This window comes from Mauremys mutica, chromosome 3 (genome assembly GCF_020497125.1).
Source record: "Mauremys mutica isolate MM-2020 ecotype Southern chromosome 3, ASM2049712v1, whole genome shotgun sequence".
Taxonomy (NCBI): domain Eukaryota; kingdom Metazoa; phylum Chordata; order Testudines; family Geoemydidae; genus Mauremys; species Mauremys mutica.
Window position 1 is genome coordinate 154,365,833 of NC_059074.1, and position 13,590 is coordinate 154,379,422.

At 49.0% G+C, this 13,590-nt stretch overlaps 1 protein-coding gene across 1 annotated transcript in view; it reads right to left on the reverse strand.

Moving 5' to 3' along the window:
- ALK (ALK receptor tyrosine kinase) overlaps window positions 1–13,590 on the reverse strand; it is a 576,734-nt gene that overhangs the window by 59,519 nt on the left and 503,625 nt on the right. Inside the window, exons 13-14 of the mRNA XM_045010420.1 lie at window positions 3,670–3,820; window positions 78–209 (exon numbers count right to left, since the gene is read on the reverse strand). Of these exons, the coding sequence (XP_044866355.1) occupies window positions 78–209; window positions 3,670–3,820 (283 nt within the window). The remainder of the gene's footprint in view (window positions 1–77; window positions 210–3,669; window positions 3,821–13,590) is intronic.

A 13,590-nucleotide genomic window follows, 5' to 3' on the forward strand; every position in this document is an offset into this window, starting at 1 on the left:
AGGATGGCATTCACGTACAAGTCTAGGTAGTGTGCAGCATTTTTAGGTAATAGGATATAAGGGCTATGTTCCTGTACCTTAAATATATACGTTGCTCCTCCCCCTCCACCACCTCCTCCTGCCCATTCATGGACACTCCTGTTCACTCGAATCTCCTCTTCAATCACGTTATTCTCTCCAATGCATACTTTCTGTATAACATGGTTAGTCTGCAGAGAGAACAGCAAGTCTGAGTTCAGACAAGGAGCCTCCATTTTGCTGCACACACAAAGTAAGCTCATTAGCTACAAAGGCCTCATATGCTTCCCTCCCCTGCATTTGCAAACCAATGGTCTAAATGTGCTTCCACCAAAACCAAAGGGAATTTTGCCACTGACTCCAAAGGGAGCAGAAGCAGGCTCACACTCTCCTACAAGAGTGTCACCTTTTGCTTTGCTACTGGCCAGAGGAATTTGTGGCTTTTTAAAATTGAATCCTTTAAAAATGAATCCAGTGCTGACACAGGCGCTGACCTTCCAAAATGCTGGGGGGGTGCTCGACCCCTGGCTCTGACCCAGGCCCTGCCCCCACTCCACCCCTTCTCTCAAGGCCCCACCCCTTCCCACCCTGCTTTGCCCTGTCTCTTCCCACCCAGTTCCACCCCCTCCCCCAAACATGCCACGTCCTCACTCCTCCCCTCTCCCTCCCAGCCTCCTGCATTCTGCGAAGCAGCTGTTTGTGGCGGGTGGGAGGCGCAGGGAGGGAGGGGAAGGCGCTGCTCTGCAGGGCCCACCGGCAGGCAGGAGGTGCTGAGGGGTGGGGGTGGTGCTGATAGGGGGGCTGCTGGTGGGTGCTCAGCACCCACCCTTTTTTCCCTGTGGGTGCTCTAGCCCTGGAGCGCCCACGGAGTCGGCACCTATGAGTGCTGATCAAAAGAGGCAAATAGACGTCCCTAGAAACTGATGTCCTATATTTATCCACAGGAGAGGTATGGCATAACCCAAGGGTGACTCTGCGTGCTAGGGGGTATGATTCCTCTACTCGTGCGCACATACTCAGGACTGCCGGAACAATCTGTATAGTGGGGGTGCTAAGAGCCATTGAACCAAACTGTAAACCCTGTATACGATGGAAGCCACTTCAAGCCATGCAGTGCCGCAGCACCCCCAGCAGCCCCTACTTCCAGCACTGATGCACATATTCATGCTAGCTCTCATCAAGCTAGCGTAAGTATAAATAGCAGTGTAGCAGCAGCAGAGGAGCGGCTGAGCTGTGCAGAGTACAAACCTGACAGAAACCGGTGGGTATATTCGGCGCAGCTCAGTCACCCTTCCACTGCTGCTGCTGCCACAGCCACACAATTTATACTCATGCTAGCTCGAGTATGTGTACACAAGGAGGGGAAATCACACCCCTAGTGTGCATCATAGTGCAGATGTAGCCAGTGCGAACCCCTCCTACTTCCTCCTACCCGTAACAACACCACCTGGTTTTCACCTAGCATTTTTTACCCATAGATTTCCATGGGCTTTACAAAGGCAGGTAAGTATTGTTACTATATACATTTTACAAATGGGAAACCGAGGCACTTGACAATTACATGACTTGCTCCAAGTGGTAGCCAGAAATAGAACCCTGGTCTCCTGACTCCCAGTCCAATGCCCTAGCCACTGAGCCCTACTGCCAACATGTTTCAGTCTTGACTTTGAGGGACCAGCTAAGGATAAAGATTCACTACCAACCAGTGCCAAATGCCAAGACAGTTTTTATGGTGGACACTAGTTCAGTAGGCAGTCAGCTGAGTCCACACCAATTCATTTCAAATAGACCAAGAGAGAATTAGAATTACCATCCCTAACCCAGGAGAAAGAACAGTAATTTGGTGACTAATTATGCTCACGTGGTTCACACCTGTTTTCCCCCTAAAGTCAATCAGAGCACTTGTGTGTGTGTCCAATGAGCATGACTTAGCTCTGGGGATTTACATTGGTTGCAGCTCAGCCATTAGTTATATTACTTTCTGGTTGTCACTTAAATATCTGCCTCTCAATTTCTATCTTGTTATTTATATTGGGCTCAACACTGGGGTAATGAGCCATATTGGTAATATTTACAGATAATATTTGTCTAAATATAATCCTCCTTCTGTATCTTCCTACTCTGTCACACAAGTATTTTATTGCAGCAGAAGAACTTGACGCGTGCATCTTTCCAATTTAGAATTGAAGTGTTTTGTTTACCATAAAGTGGACCCAAAACTTGCCTGCCGAGTAACACAGGCACAATTAAAAATCCACTTCAGGCAAGAATTTGATTCAGAGTTTGGAAAGGGATGATTAATAAAATGACAAAGTGCAATGATCCAGAGAGACCAGTAAATTACAATTGGATTAAAAAAAAAACCACCTTCATTGCAAAGACATAACTGATTACAATCCAATCAAGTAAAAGTCCCTTCCACAAGTCAATGCACTCTCTTTGCTTCGATGAAAGAATTACATTAGCACTCAATAAATTCTTGCTAAGATTACAGTGGCCTGTAATTTAATGACTCCATATATTATATTGCACTGAAATGGCTTGATTATACATGCTAAATGAAAGTCTGAGTTAGGACATATCTGATTCTAAAAGGTTCTTACATTAACTGTGTGTGTATATGAGTGCATGTGTGTTGGGGACAGTATTCCAGTTTTAGCATTTTCTGCAAGATTTGGCTTTGGGGCCCCCAGACCCTTCCACTCTCCTGCCTGTATCCTCCTTCCCTTCCCTTCCCTGCTCAAAATCTGTAATGGGCAGCAATGCTTTGGTTTCATGAACCCCAGCCGCATAACAAGTGCCACCGCCAAGAATCCTGCAGAATACTAAATGCCCAGATCAAAAGCTGTGGTGAAATTACACAGGATAATGCTTAATTTTCCTCCATCAGGGCTTCCAGCGGTAGTAATGGAAGGTGATAATCTTGTCAGCAATTTGTAGTGATTCTTAGTAACAGTGGAAGTTGGATTAATTCAGTAGTAATGCCTTCAGCCTCCCCCATGCACAAAGCCTGAGCAAACGGAGTTTGTGTGGTGATCCGTGTAGGATTTGAGGGGCCCATATCAAAGATGGGGCTGAGGTTGGAAGGAAGGGAAAACCCCATGAGACCAAACTTGCAGAGCTTCCCCCAGATTAGTCTGTTGGAGAAAGGGTGGGTGAGGTTGTCCCGGTCACTTCTGTAGAATGAGAAAGAGATTTGGTACTTAAAATCAAAGATTCCCTGAGACGCATGCAGTTCCACTGGGGGCCCCACTGTTCCATGGTAGGACTGCAACATCAGGCCCTTATAGGTATGTCTACACAACAAAGAAACACCCGCAGCTGGCCCAGGTCAGCTGACTTGGACTCAGGCTGCAAGACTGTACAATTGTAATGAGGATGTTCGGGCTTGGCCTGGACCCTGGGCTCTGAGACCCTCTCCCCTTGCAGAGACCCAGGGCCCCATAGCCCGAGCCGCATGAGCCTGACATGGGCCAGCTGCAGGTGTTTAACTGTAGTATAGACAAACCATTAATATTAAGTCACTACCAGAAATCTTATATCTGTAGTTTGAACTACTCAAACCAAAATCCCTAAATTCAGACAGCTGTAATATTAAAGATCCCAGTGCTGGAAAAGGTTCAACATGAGACAGAATTGGCAATCACTTACACTAGGGCAGGCATCTTCTCCTTGCTGGCCCACCAAGATGTATAAGGCATCATCCTTTTGGAGGTCAAAAATCCCCAATATGGACACACCATGGGACCTCACCATAGTATTCTTCCCTCCTTTCCCACCAGCTGCTCCATAGCCTGAGATGCTGCAATGAAAAGAAAAGAAGATAAAAGCCTGATACCAAATGGGTGAAAGCAGTGTACTGTGATGGAATCCTAAACCATGTTACACTGTTCAGCCAGTAGGTGGTGATATATGTAACATATCTTATTTAAGCTAATGTCAGTACATTAGAGCTTATAGAGAACACATTTGGCATGTATCTTTCTGGGAAAGGAAAGCTCTGTGACTAGACCATATCTGGTGCAGACAGTAGCAGCCCTGAAACCTACTGTGTACAAGGTGTGCATGGCACGGTGTCAGGAGTAAACTAGTGACAGAGGCGAATAGAAACAGAAGGGAAGCAGCAACAAAAGTTGCAGCCAGAAGGAACAAAGCACCAAAGGTTGCAGGATCTTATCTACATGCCTCTCTTCGATGCCCAAGAGAATTTCAGCTTTGAGAAACCTTCACAATGGACAGACTGAAGCAGTATTTTGCAAGGTTTGGAATTGCTACCAAACCGAACACTACAAGTATGCTCTTTAATTTATGCGATGGGAAAGCAGGCAGAGCATATCTTTATATCCTTTGACTTTACTAAAGACAGTCACAAAGAAGACTATGGGTACGTCTACACTACCTGCCAGATCGGCGGGTAGTGATCAGTCTATTGGGGATCGATTTATCGCATCTAGTGTAGACACAATAAAATCGATCCCTGATCACTCTGCCGTCAACTCCGGAACTCCACCGCAGCGAGAGGCGGAAGCGGAGTCGACGGGAGAGCGGCAGAGGTCAACTCGCCTCCGTCCTCATGGCCAGGTAAATTGACCTAAGATACACCGACTTCAGCTACGCTATTTGCGTAGCTGAAGTTGCATATCTTAGGTCGACACCCCCCCCGCCCCAGTGTAGACCTAGCCTAAGAAAAGGTTCTGGCTATATTTGATGCATACTTTATACCCCAGAAAAATGTGGTTTATAAAAGAATATGTTTTCACCAGGGGAAAGCATTGACTGTTTTATAGGAACTCTGCATGCACTGGCTGAAAACTGCAAGTTTGGAACTGCAAAACATGAAATTTTCAGGGCTTGGTCTTCACTTACCAGGGAGTCGATGGGTGGCGATTGATCCACCAGGGGTTGATTTAGCGGGTCTAGTGAAGACCCGCTAAATCGACCGCCAATCGCTCTCTCCTGGACTCTGATACTCCACTGGAAGGAGAAGCATAAGGCAAGTTGACAGGAGAGTTTCTCCAGTCGACCCAGCGTGGTGTAGACACTGCAATAAGTCAACCTAATAAGTCGATCATCAATTTAGATATGCAATGTCAACTTAGGTCAACTTAGCCCCCTAGTACAGACCTGCCCTCAGGGACAGGATGGTTATTAACAGATAAAAACCTTTCACAGCAGCTACAACTGAAGAGATTTAACCCTAAGCACAGCTATCCAGATAGCAAAGCAGTCTGAGCAGTGAGACAGCAAAACCAAGAGCAACTTGCCAAACTTGAAAAACAAGAAACGAGCTTAGAAGCAGTTAACAGATGCAGCATGAGTGCTACAAGGCTTTACCACAAGACCGCTGAGGCAAAGAGAGAACTGCCAGGTAAGAGGCACAAATTCCAGCCAAACACCAAAGTGTGACAGCTTAAATGCACAAGATGTGGAAAAAAATCACATCTCAACGGATGATGCATGTCCAGCCAAAGGCATAAGCTGTAATAAATGCACAAAATTATGGACATTTTGCAGTTGTTTGCTGCATCAAAGCAGTCAGGGAATTGACTCATATTACAATCAAAAGCCATTGTTTCTGGGATTTATCCCTTGTGATAACATAGAGCCTTCCTGGAGAGTGAAACTGAATAGTCCAGTAAAGACTATTGATTTTAAAAGTGACAATTTTACATCAGATGACAGACACTCAGTCAGAGAACTGCCAGGTCTAGAACTTGGTGACCGTGCTCGTATCAATTGGATTTAGAAAAAGGATGGACAACTCCAGCTGTCATAAAGAAAAGAATTCAGTGCCCTGGTCATATATGATTGAGACCAACAGTGAATAGTTCAACAGGAACCACTGACATCTACAATTTGTTCCTCAGAAAAAACAATCAATGGAGCAAACTCTATAGATGGCAGATGCAGAACAAGATAATGACTCAAGGATTCCAGACCAACTATAGCCAGTCATTGCAACTAATGGACAGCCAGAGTCACATAATTAGAAAACTAGTGTGATTCAGAGACACTTAACAGAATGATCTGTTCTGAACTTCAAAGACAGTGTAAATTTGGTAAATAGTAGGAATGTAGAACTTAAAGGGGGAGATGTAAGGGAATGCTAAACTGTATTATACTGTTAAGCCACTAGGTGATGCTGTGTGTAACATACCTTATTTAAGCTAACCTCAGACTTACATGGCAGACCGTTAAAGGAGTTTATAGTGAACACATCTGGTGCCTAAGAGAGGAAAGCTTAGGGTTGCCAACTTTCTAATCACACAAAACTGAACATCCTTTCCCCGAGGCCTCTCCCCTACCCCGTCCCTTCTCTGAGGCCCTCTCACTCCATCCCCCCTCCTTCTGTCACTCATTCTCCCCAACCCTCACTCTCACTGGGCTGGGGCAGGATTTGGGGTGTGGGAGGAGTGTGAGATCTCTGGGGTTGGGGGTGCAGGAGAGGGCTCCAGGCCAGGGGTGGGGTATGAGGTCTGGGCTGGGATAGCAGGCTCCAGGTGGGGCCAGAAATAAGGGGTTCAAGATTTGGGAGAGGGCTCCGGGCTTGGGCAGGGGGTTGGGGTGTGTGGAGGGGTGAGGTTTTGATCTAGGGGTGCAGGCTCTGGGATGGGGATGAGGGTTTGGGGTGCAGGAGGGGGCTCCGGGAGGTGGGGTGGGTCGGGGATGAGGGGTTTGGGATGCGTGAGGGGGTGAGGCAGGGTGTTGGGGGGTGCAGGTTCCAGGAGGGAGTTTGGGTGTGGGAGGGGCTGGGGCAGGGGGTTCGGGTGCTGGAGAGAGTTTGGGGTGCAGGGTCCAGGCAGTGTTTACTGCGGTCTCAGGAAATGGCCGTCAGGTCCCTGCCGCCCCTAGACGCATGGGCGGCCAGGGAGGCTCCACACGTTGCCCTTGTACCAACAGGCACTGCCCCCACAGCTCCCATTGGTTGCAGTGCTTGGCTAACGGGAGCTGCAGAGCTGGCCTCAGAGCAGGGGCAGCACGTGGAGCCTCTCTGGCTGCTCCTGCGTCTAGAGGCTGCAGGGACCTGGCGGCCGCTTCCAGGAGCCACACGGAGCTAGGGTAGGCACGAAGCCCGCTGTAGCTCCGGGTCTCCACTGTGCCGCTGACCAGACTTTTAATGGCCCGGTCAGCGATGCTGACTGGAGCTGCCAGGGTCCCTTTTCAACTAGGCGTTCTGGTAAAAAACTGGATGCCTGGCAACCCTAGGAAAGCTCTGTGGCCAGTCCATATTGGGTACTGAAGCCTGACCTGCTAGTAGCAGCCCTGCAACCTACCGTGTACAAGAAATATATGACGAGCAGCTTCTAAGAAGAATCACAGGAACTACAGATGGGACAGAATTGATCCTTTCCCCTGTCAGTAGCAGATTCTGTGATTACACTTGCAAAGAACATCAGCCAATTATTATTATTTAATTGTACTGCTGTAGCACTTAGGCGCCTCAATCAGGGAATCAGGGCTCCATTGTGGTAGGCACTATATGAACACATCATAAAAAGAAGGAGTCTGCTCCAAAGAGCTTACAGTCTAAGTAAATCAAGATCCAAAACCTCCTGGGAAAAGCAGGATTGTGAACTCTGAAGATTGATGTCCTCTGCTTATCCACAGAACAAGCACAGCCAGGGCAACAGCAGTGCAAGCGTCTCTCACTTCTACTCTAGAGTAAGAACAGTTAATGCTGAGCAAGGGCTTGTAAACACAAAACCCCCGGGTCGCAGAACCGGACCGCGAACCGACCCCTAGCACATCAAGCGGCGTGTCTCCGGCAGGGCTGGGAGCTCCGGGCTGAGCTCAGCTGCCTCCGCTTGGCGGGGAGCTCCCAGCCCCGCCCCCTCACCATGCGGCTCTGAGCGGGACGGAGCTCCGGCCCCGCCGGGGACACGCTGCAGCTGTCGGGCGAGGCGCTGAGGCTCCGGGTGAGGAGGGAGCCGGGGGTAAGAGGCTGGGGCCAGGGCGGTTGGCTAAGGGGCAGGGAGTCCTGGGGACAGTCAGGGCACAGAGAGGGGGCGGAGGTTGGGGGAGCGGTCAGGGGGCAGGGAATGGGAGGAGTTGGATTGTGGGTGTTCCGGGGGGGTCTGTCAGGACTCAGCGGGGCGATAGGGGTTGGGGCAGTCAGGGGACAGGGAGCAGGGGTGGGGTCCCAGGGTGGTGGGGGGTCTCTGGGGGATGGTGAGGGGACAAGGAGCAGGATGGGTCGGGGATTCTGAGGGGGGCGGGCAGTCAGGGGGGCAGGAAGTGGGTGGGGGTCAGCAGGGGCGGCTCTACGAATTTGGCCGCCCCAAGCAGTCATGCGCGGGAGGTGCACCGGAACCCCGGGAGCAGCGGACCTCCCGCGGGCATGACTGCGGAGGGGCCGCTGGTCCCGCGGCTCCAGTGGAGCTTCCGCAGGCACGCCTGCGGGAGGTCCAGCCGAGCCGCGGGACCAGCGAACCGTCCGCAGTCATGCCTGCGGGAGGTCTACCCGAGCCGCGGGACGAGCGCCCCCTCCGCAGTCGTGCCTGCGGGAGGTCCGCGTGCTTGCCGCGCTGGGGTCTGGAGCCGGCCCTGGGGGTCAGATAGGGGGCAGGTCCACGGAAAATTTTTTTTCGACGAAACCAGTCCCTGGTGCCAAAAAGGTTGGGGACCGCTGGTGTAGAGAGATTCCTCTCCTCTGGACTGCATACTCCTTGCTAGCTTTAGAGTTGAACACAGGGAGAGAGAACATGATGAGGGTCAATAAATATAAGATTCAACAGGAGGAGACTCGAGGAAGCAGACAAGGAAACTGTTCCAGATGACAGGGGCTGCAGGGGAGAAGGCTCTCTCACACCAACAGTGGCAAGACTGTGTGAAGGGACTGAAGGAGCATAGAGCAAAACTCTGGCTGGAGCAAGTTCAAATGTACTTTGACAAACAGGGCAGGCAAAGTCCTGACCTTTATATTTAGTGTGTAACACGCACCTTCTCAAGGTGGTGCTCTGTCCCCCTCGAGTGGTGTCTGCTCCACATATAAAGGGTGATATTTTTGGCCATTCATTGAAAGTGAAGCTTTTCATGGGAAAGGATTGGTGTCAAAGAATTTCCTGTTTTGAAATGTTTTTCAAAAAAAGTTTCAAAATCATCAAGACATCCTGACTGGCATTTCCACAATGGAATGTTCCTTTTTTGACTGTAAGAAAAGGCTTTTCATTAAGAAATTAAAATTAGTTTATGTAAAAATATTTTTTTTAAACAAAAAAGGGTCGAAACTGAAATGAAATGTTTCAAAATGATTAAAACAAAATGTTTTGATGGACTCAAACCAGGGTTTGGGATTTTTTTGGATGATCAGATGGCAATTTTTTTTGAGATTTTGGCTTTTTGTCCCAATTCAAAATGGGAAAAAATATTGAATTTTCCCATGAGAGGAAACCTATTTCCCACCCAGTCCTAGGGATGAGCCTTCTACAGCCTTCGGCTTTTAACTCAATCAGTAAAGCCTCAAATTTTGAAAACCAGATGTTCCAGATAGAATCCCCACTGCAGACAACCCACCCAAAAATGTCATGTTACAATTATATCCCTCAAATCCTCCCTCTTTTATGAAAAATAATAAAAATAAATGTGCTCCTCTATAACCATTTATCCAAGGACCTCAAAGTACTTCAGAAACACTGAACTAAGCCAGGCAACTCCCACTGTGAGACAGGTATGAATTACAATCCTCATTTTAGTAGTGGGGAGATTGGGACACAGAGAGCCAAATTTCAACCCAGTGTACGCAGGTGAGTCGCCACTGACTTCAGTGGCATTACAACCACTTACATCAGGGTGGAATTTGGCCCAGCGAGGGTAAGTCACTTGGTCCAGAGTGACGGATGATCCTGAAGCAGAGTCAGGAATGCAACCCAAGGAGCTCATTCCCTACTCTAACCACTAGCTGTATCTTCCGCTAATGAAACTAATCTAATTACTTTATTTAAGAAGGAGAACCGGCTTTCCTTTAATCCCCTTTCCTTCAGTTTGGGCTCTGAACTTTGCCTGACATGGCACCACATGTAAATGGAGTACAAACAGCACCGTACATGGCACAGGACTGCTCTGCACAGCCCCGTCCCTACCAATTATGGTGCCCTACACAGCCTGAGCACCTGCTCTCCCCCTCCTCTGCCCCACGGAGGGTCTGGGCTGCGCTCAAGGCCTGCGCAACCGCGGAGGCAGGAGTTGTGGGAGGCCGCTTTGGGGGCGGGGGAGGGGGAGCGCGCAGGCCCAGAATGGCCAGGGGAGTTAGCAGGGGGCCTGGCACCGGCAGCGGAAAGCAGAACGACCCGGCCCCAGCTCGCTCCGCTCTCCCTGCCCCAGCTGTGTCGCTCGGGGGAGGGGGCTTGGGGAAAGGGGCCCCCCCCGTACTCACCGGTGGCGGGAAGCAAAGCGACACAGCAGGGAGCCAGTGGAATGGAGTGGCCTGGGCTGCTCTGGTTCCTGCCATCGCCAGTGAGTGCAAGGGTAAGCCTGACCCCTGCTGCCAGTGCCAGGCCCCCCCCCCTCACCCTACTAATCCCCAGGGCTGTGTCCGTCGCTGGGGGAGGGGGCTTGGGAGAAGGGGCGGGAAGAAGCGGGTCGGGGAGGAGGGAGTGTTCCTGCCCCCCGCCCCCAGGAAAGCACAGGGGAGCCAGCTGGGGGATGGGCTGGCCACTGGCACTGCCGCATACAAAACATGCAGCTGCGTAGGGCACCATGAAATTTGGGGCAATTTGGTGCCCCAAATTTCATGGTGTCCTATGGAGCTGTGTATTCTGCGTATGCCTAAGGACGGCCCTGGCTCTGCACTAGGACGGTTTCCCCAAAGGACTTCAAGCAGCTCGTTCAGCCAAGCTTCACATGCTAGTTACTAGTGTGAAAAAATGAGGCTTTGAGATTCTGCTCCGAGGCAGCCAGCACGAAGCGAGCATGATGCTGAAGCAATGGTGGTGTGCCAAGTGCCTCAGAAAGCAGATGAGATCCTTGGAATGTGAAATAATTATGTTGGTGCCACTTTTTTAACCAAACCAATCATTCCTCAATAAGGCTGTACCCAAGCCAGGAGGGAAAGTGAGGGACACTGCCTAGGGTCCTCTGAACAGATGCTGCACAGACCAGGAGATTACTGAGCTGATTTGCAGTAAGACATTGTAATGGCTAATGAGGTGCACCATGAAGCAAGGCAGACTGGCAGGGCTAATCAGCTGCAATTAGGAGCCATATTTTTCTTCATCTGAATAGATTTTGCATACAAGCAATAAAGTCAGGACGTGCGAGACACCCCATTAGTGGCTCATTCAGAAGCTGCAGGCGAATGTGAGCAGCAGATGCATCACCACGGCTGCTCCCCATTCATCAAAGGAGCCAATTGCTATTTAAACAAACAGAATGTTTAGTCTTTATAGTATGAATCCCTGCACCAATACAGAGACTACTGGTGCATGAGGGGGTGGGTGTTGGCTTGCAGGTTTGAGGCCTAAAAGAAAGACAGACTGCAGCCCAGAAAATCCAGAGGAGGGAATAATTGACATTTTCTTCCTGACTTCTTTCCTTTTGGCTTTTATTATATCATGACTTGTGCACATTGAGGAAGATGTGAGTCTTTAGGGGGATCTGCATGAAACGAGAGGACAGTGGCTCAGCAAACTGGGGATGGAGATGCCATTCCACACATAAGCAGCAGCGTGGAGAAAGTAATGGAGATGATTTGGGGAGAGCGAAAATGATCAGGATGTCAAGGCTGGACCACTACATGATCAAGAATAGCCTCTCTCATAGGATTTCTGTCCCACATGGGACTTGGAAGTGCCAGGCGCCAGTTAAAATGACAGAGTGGAAGATACAGTGAACCTGACTGAAAGGATCTTTTAGGGTGTGGTTCTAAAAATGGGTGAACGTGCATGGCAGATGGGAGTGGGTCTTATTTTATAGCCCTGGGTATGAAGGGATGGAAGATTTCATAGTAAGCTCCAGAATGAAATCTGACAATAAAATACCTAATGTCTTCTTTTGCTTGATGCTGCTGGTCTTTGCAGTGTAAAATCCAACTGAGGCCAAATCCAGCTCTCCTTGCTCACATGGACAGCCCATTAAAGCCCTGAATGAAATAGCCCAGGTCTGTTGACCTTCAGGGCAGGCTGCAAGGCTTAGCTGTCTATTCAGAACTTTGGTGAGGGTGGGCTTTGCTGGGGGCTGCTGTTCATGTCAGAGGGGAGTTTTGCTGGGGGCTGAACTATCCTTTTGCTACCGTTTTTATTCTGGTAAATTGTGACCCCGGGAATGCCTCAGTGCCAAAGGGCCCACTATACTGTAACTCACATCAGGCCTGACACACTCACCACTCCCAACACACTTATCGTTATATGTATCCAAAAGATGTGTTGGAAGGTATCATATGTCAATTGGTGACACGCTGGGCCTTGAAAATCATTTAGTGATGAAAGTACAGGCTGTGTACAAAGAATTATATCTGTGCTGGAAATATGGTCTTAAAATGTGGTTTGGGAGGCAGTGCATACAGCCAACCTGCCCTAGCCAAAGGAATGTGGGTGTACTAATCTGGCTGGCTTGGTTACAGGCAGAGGACAACAAAAGTATGTTTACAGATAAGGTAAACAAAGCTATCAAGCCAATGAGCGGGGGAAAGCACACCAGGGGATAGAGTCTGCTCCCCAGGATGCCTTCCTAGCTCTTGAGGCAGAGACAATGGACTTTGGGCAATATAAGGAGAGCAAAAAGACATTCTAGTTATCTATCATTTAGGGAATTTAACGAACAGCGCCCTCTGAGCCTGTGAAAGTTGGATCCCCTAGTCTGAGGGCTAAATGTGCTGGGAATTTGATGTAAGTGAGAAAAGTGCTTAGGAAAAGATTGTAATTTGCTAAAATTAAGTTTGTTACTAGAAAGTGTGCTTTGTTTGTAAACTCTTTTTCTCTTGCTTAATATCACTTAAATCTCTGTTCTTTGTTAATAAACTTATTCTAGTTTTATTATTAAGTTATCTTAGTGTTGCTATAATGAACTGAGTTCGAGTTTTCAGCTAGCTTAGCAGACAGGTGTATACATTGTCTCTTTGTAGGCAGCGAACTTAATAATTTCTGTAAGCGTTCAGTGAGAGGGACTGGACACGGCAGGGAGACGTCTGTGGGGAACACAGGAACTGGAGTTCAGTGACTGTTACCTACAAATCAAGGTTTAGACTGGCAGAGTATTGAGGAACTGACTGGTGAAGCAGACAGACTGATGTGGCAGGGAGCTGACTCCAGCAAAGTTCACTCTTGCTGGTGCTGAGAGGAAACACAGTGGTTTAGGTCTGGGTGTCTTGAGAACAGAATGTCACAAAAATATATTTAAACTTGTGTCCAAAGTGCCCAGCAGATTTTTAATATGTATTAGATAGATCAATATCAGGACTGAGGGCCTCCTCTCTGCTCCTGCTCCTTCACACTGGATGAAAGGGCTGGAGTGACAGAAAGTGGCTGTAAAAGCCCCATATCCAGCAGAGGGTCTTTTCTCCGTTGGTGCAGGCCATGTGCAGACAGCTGTAAGGCTGACTTCTACAGACCCTCCTTGAGAACAGGAGGTATGCTGGGG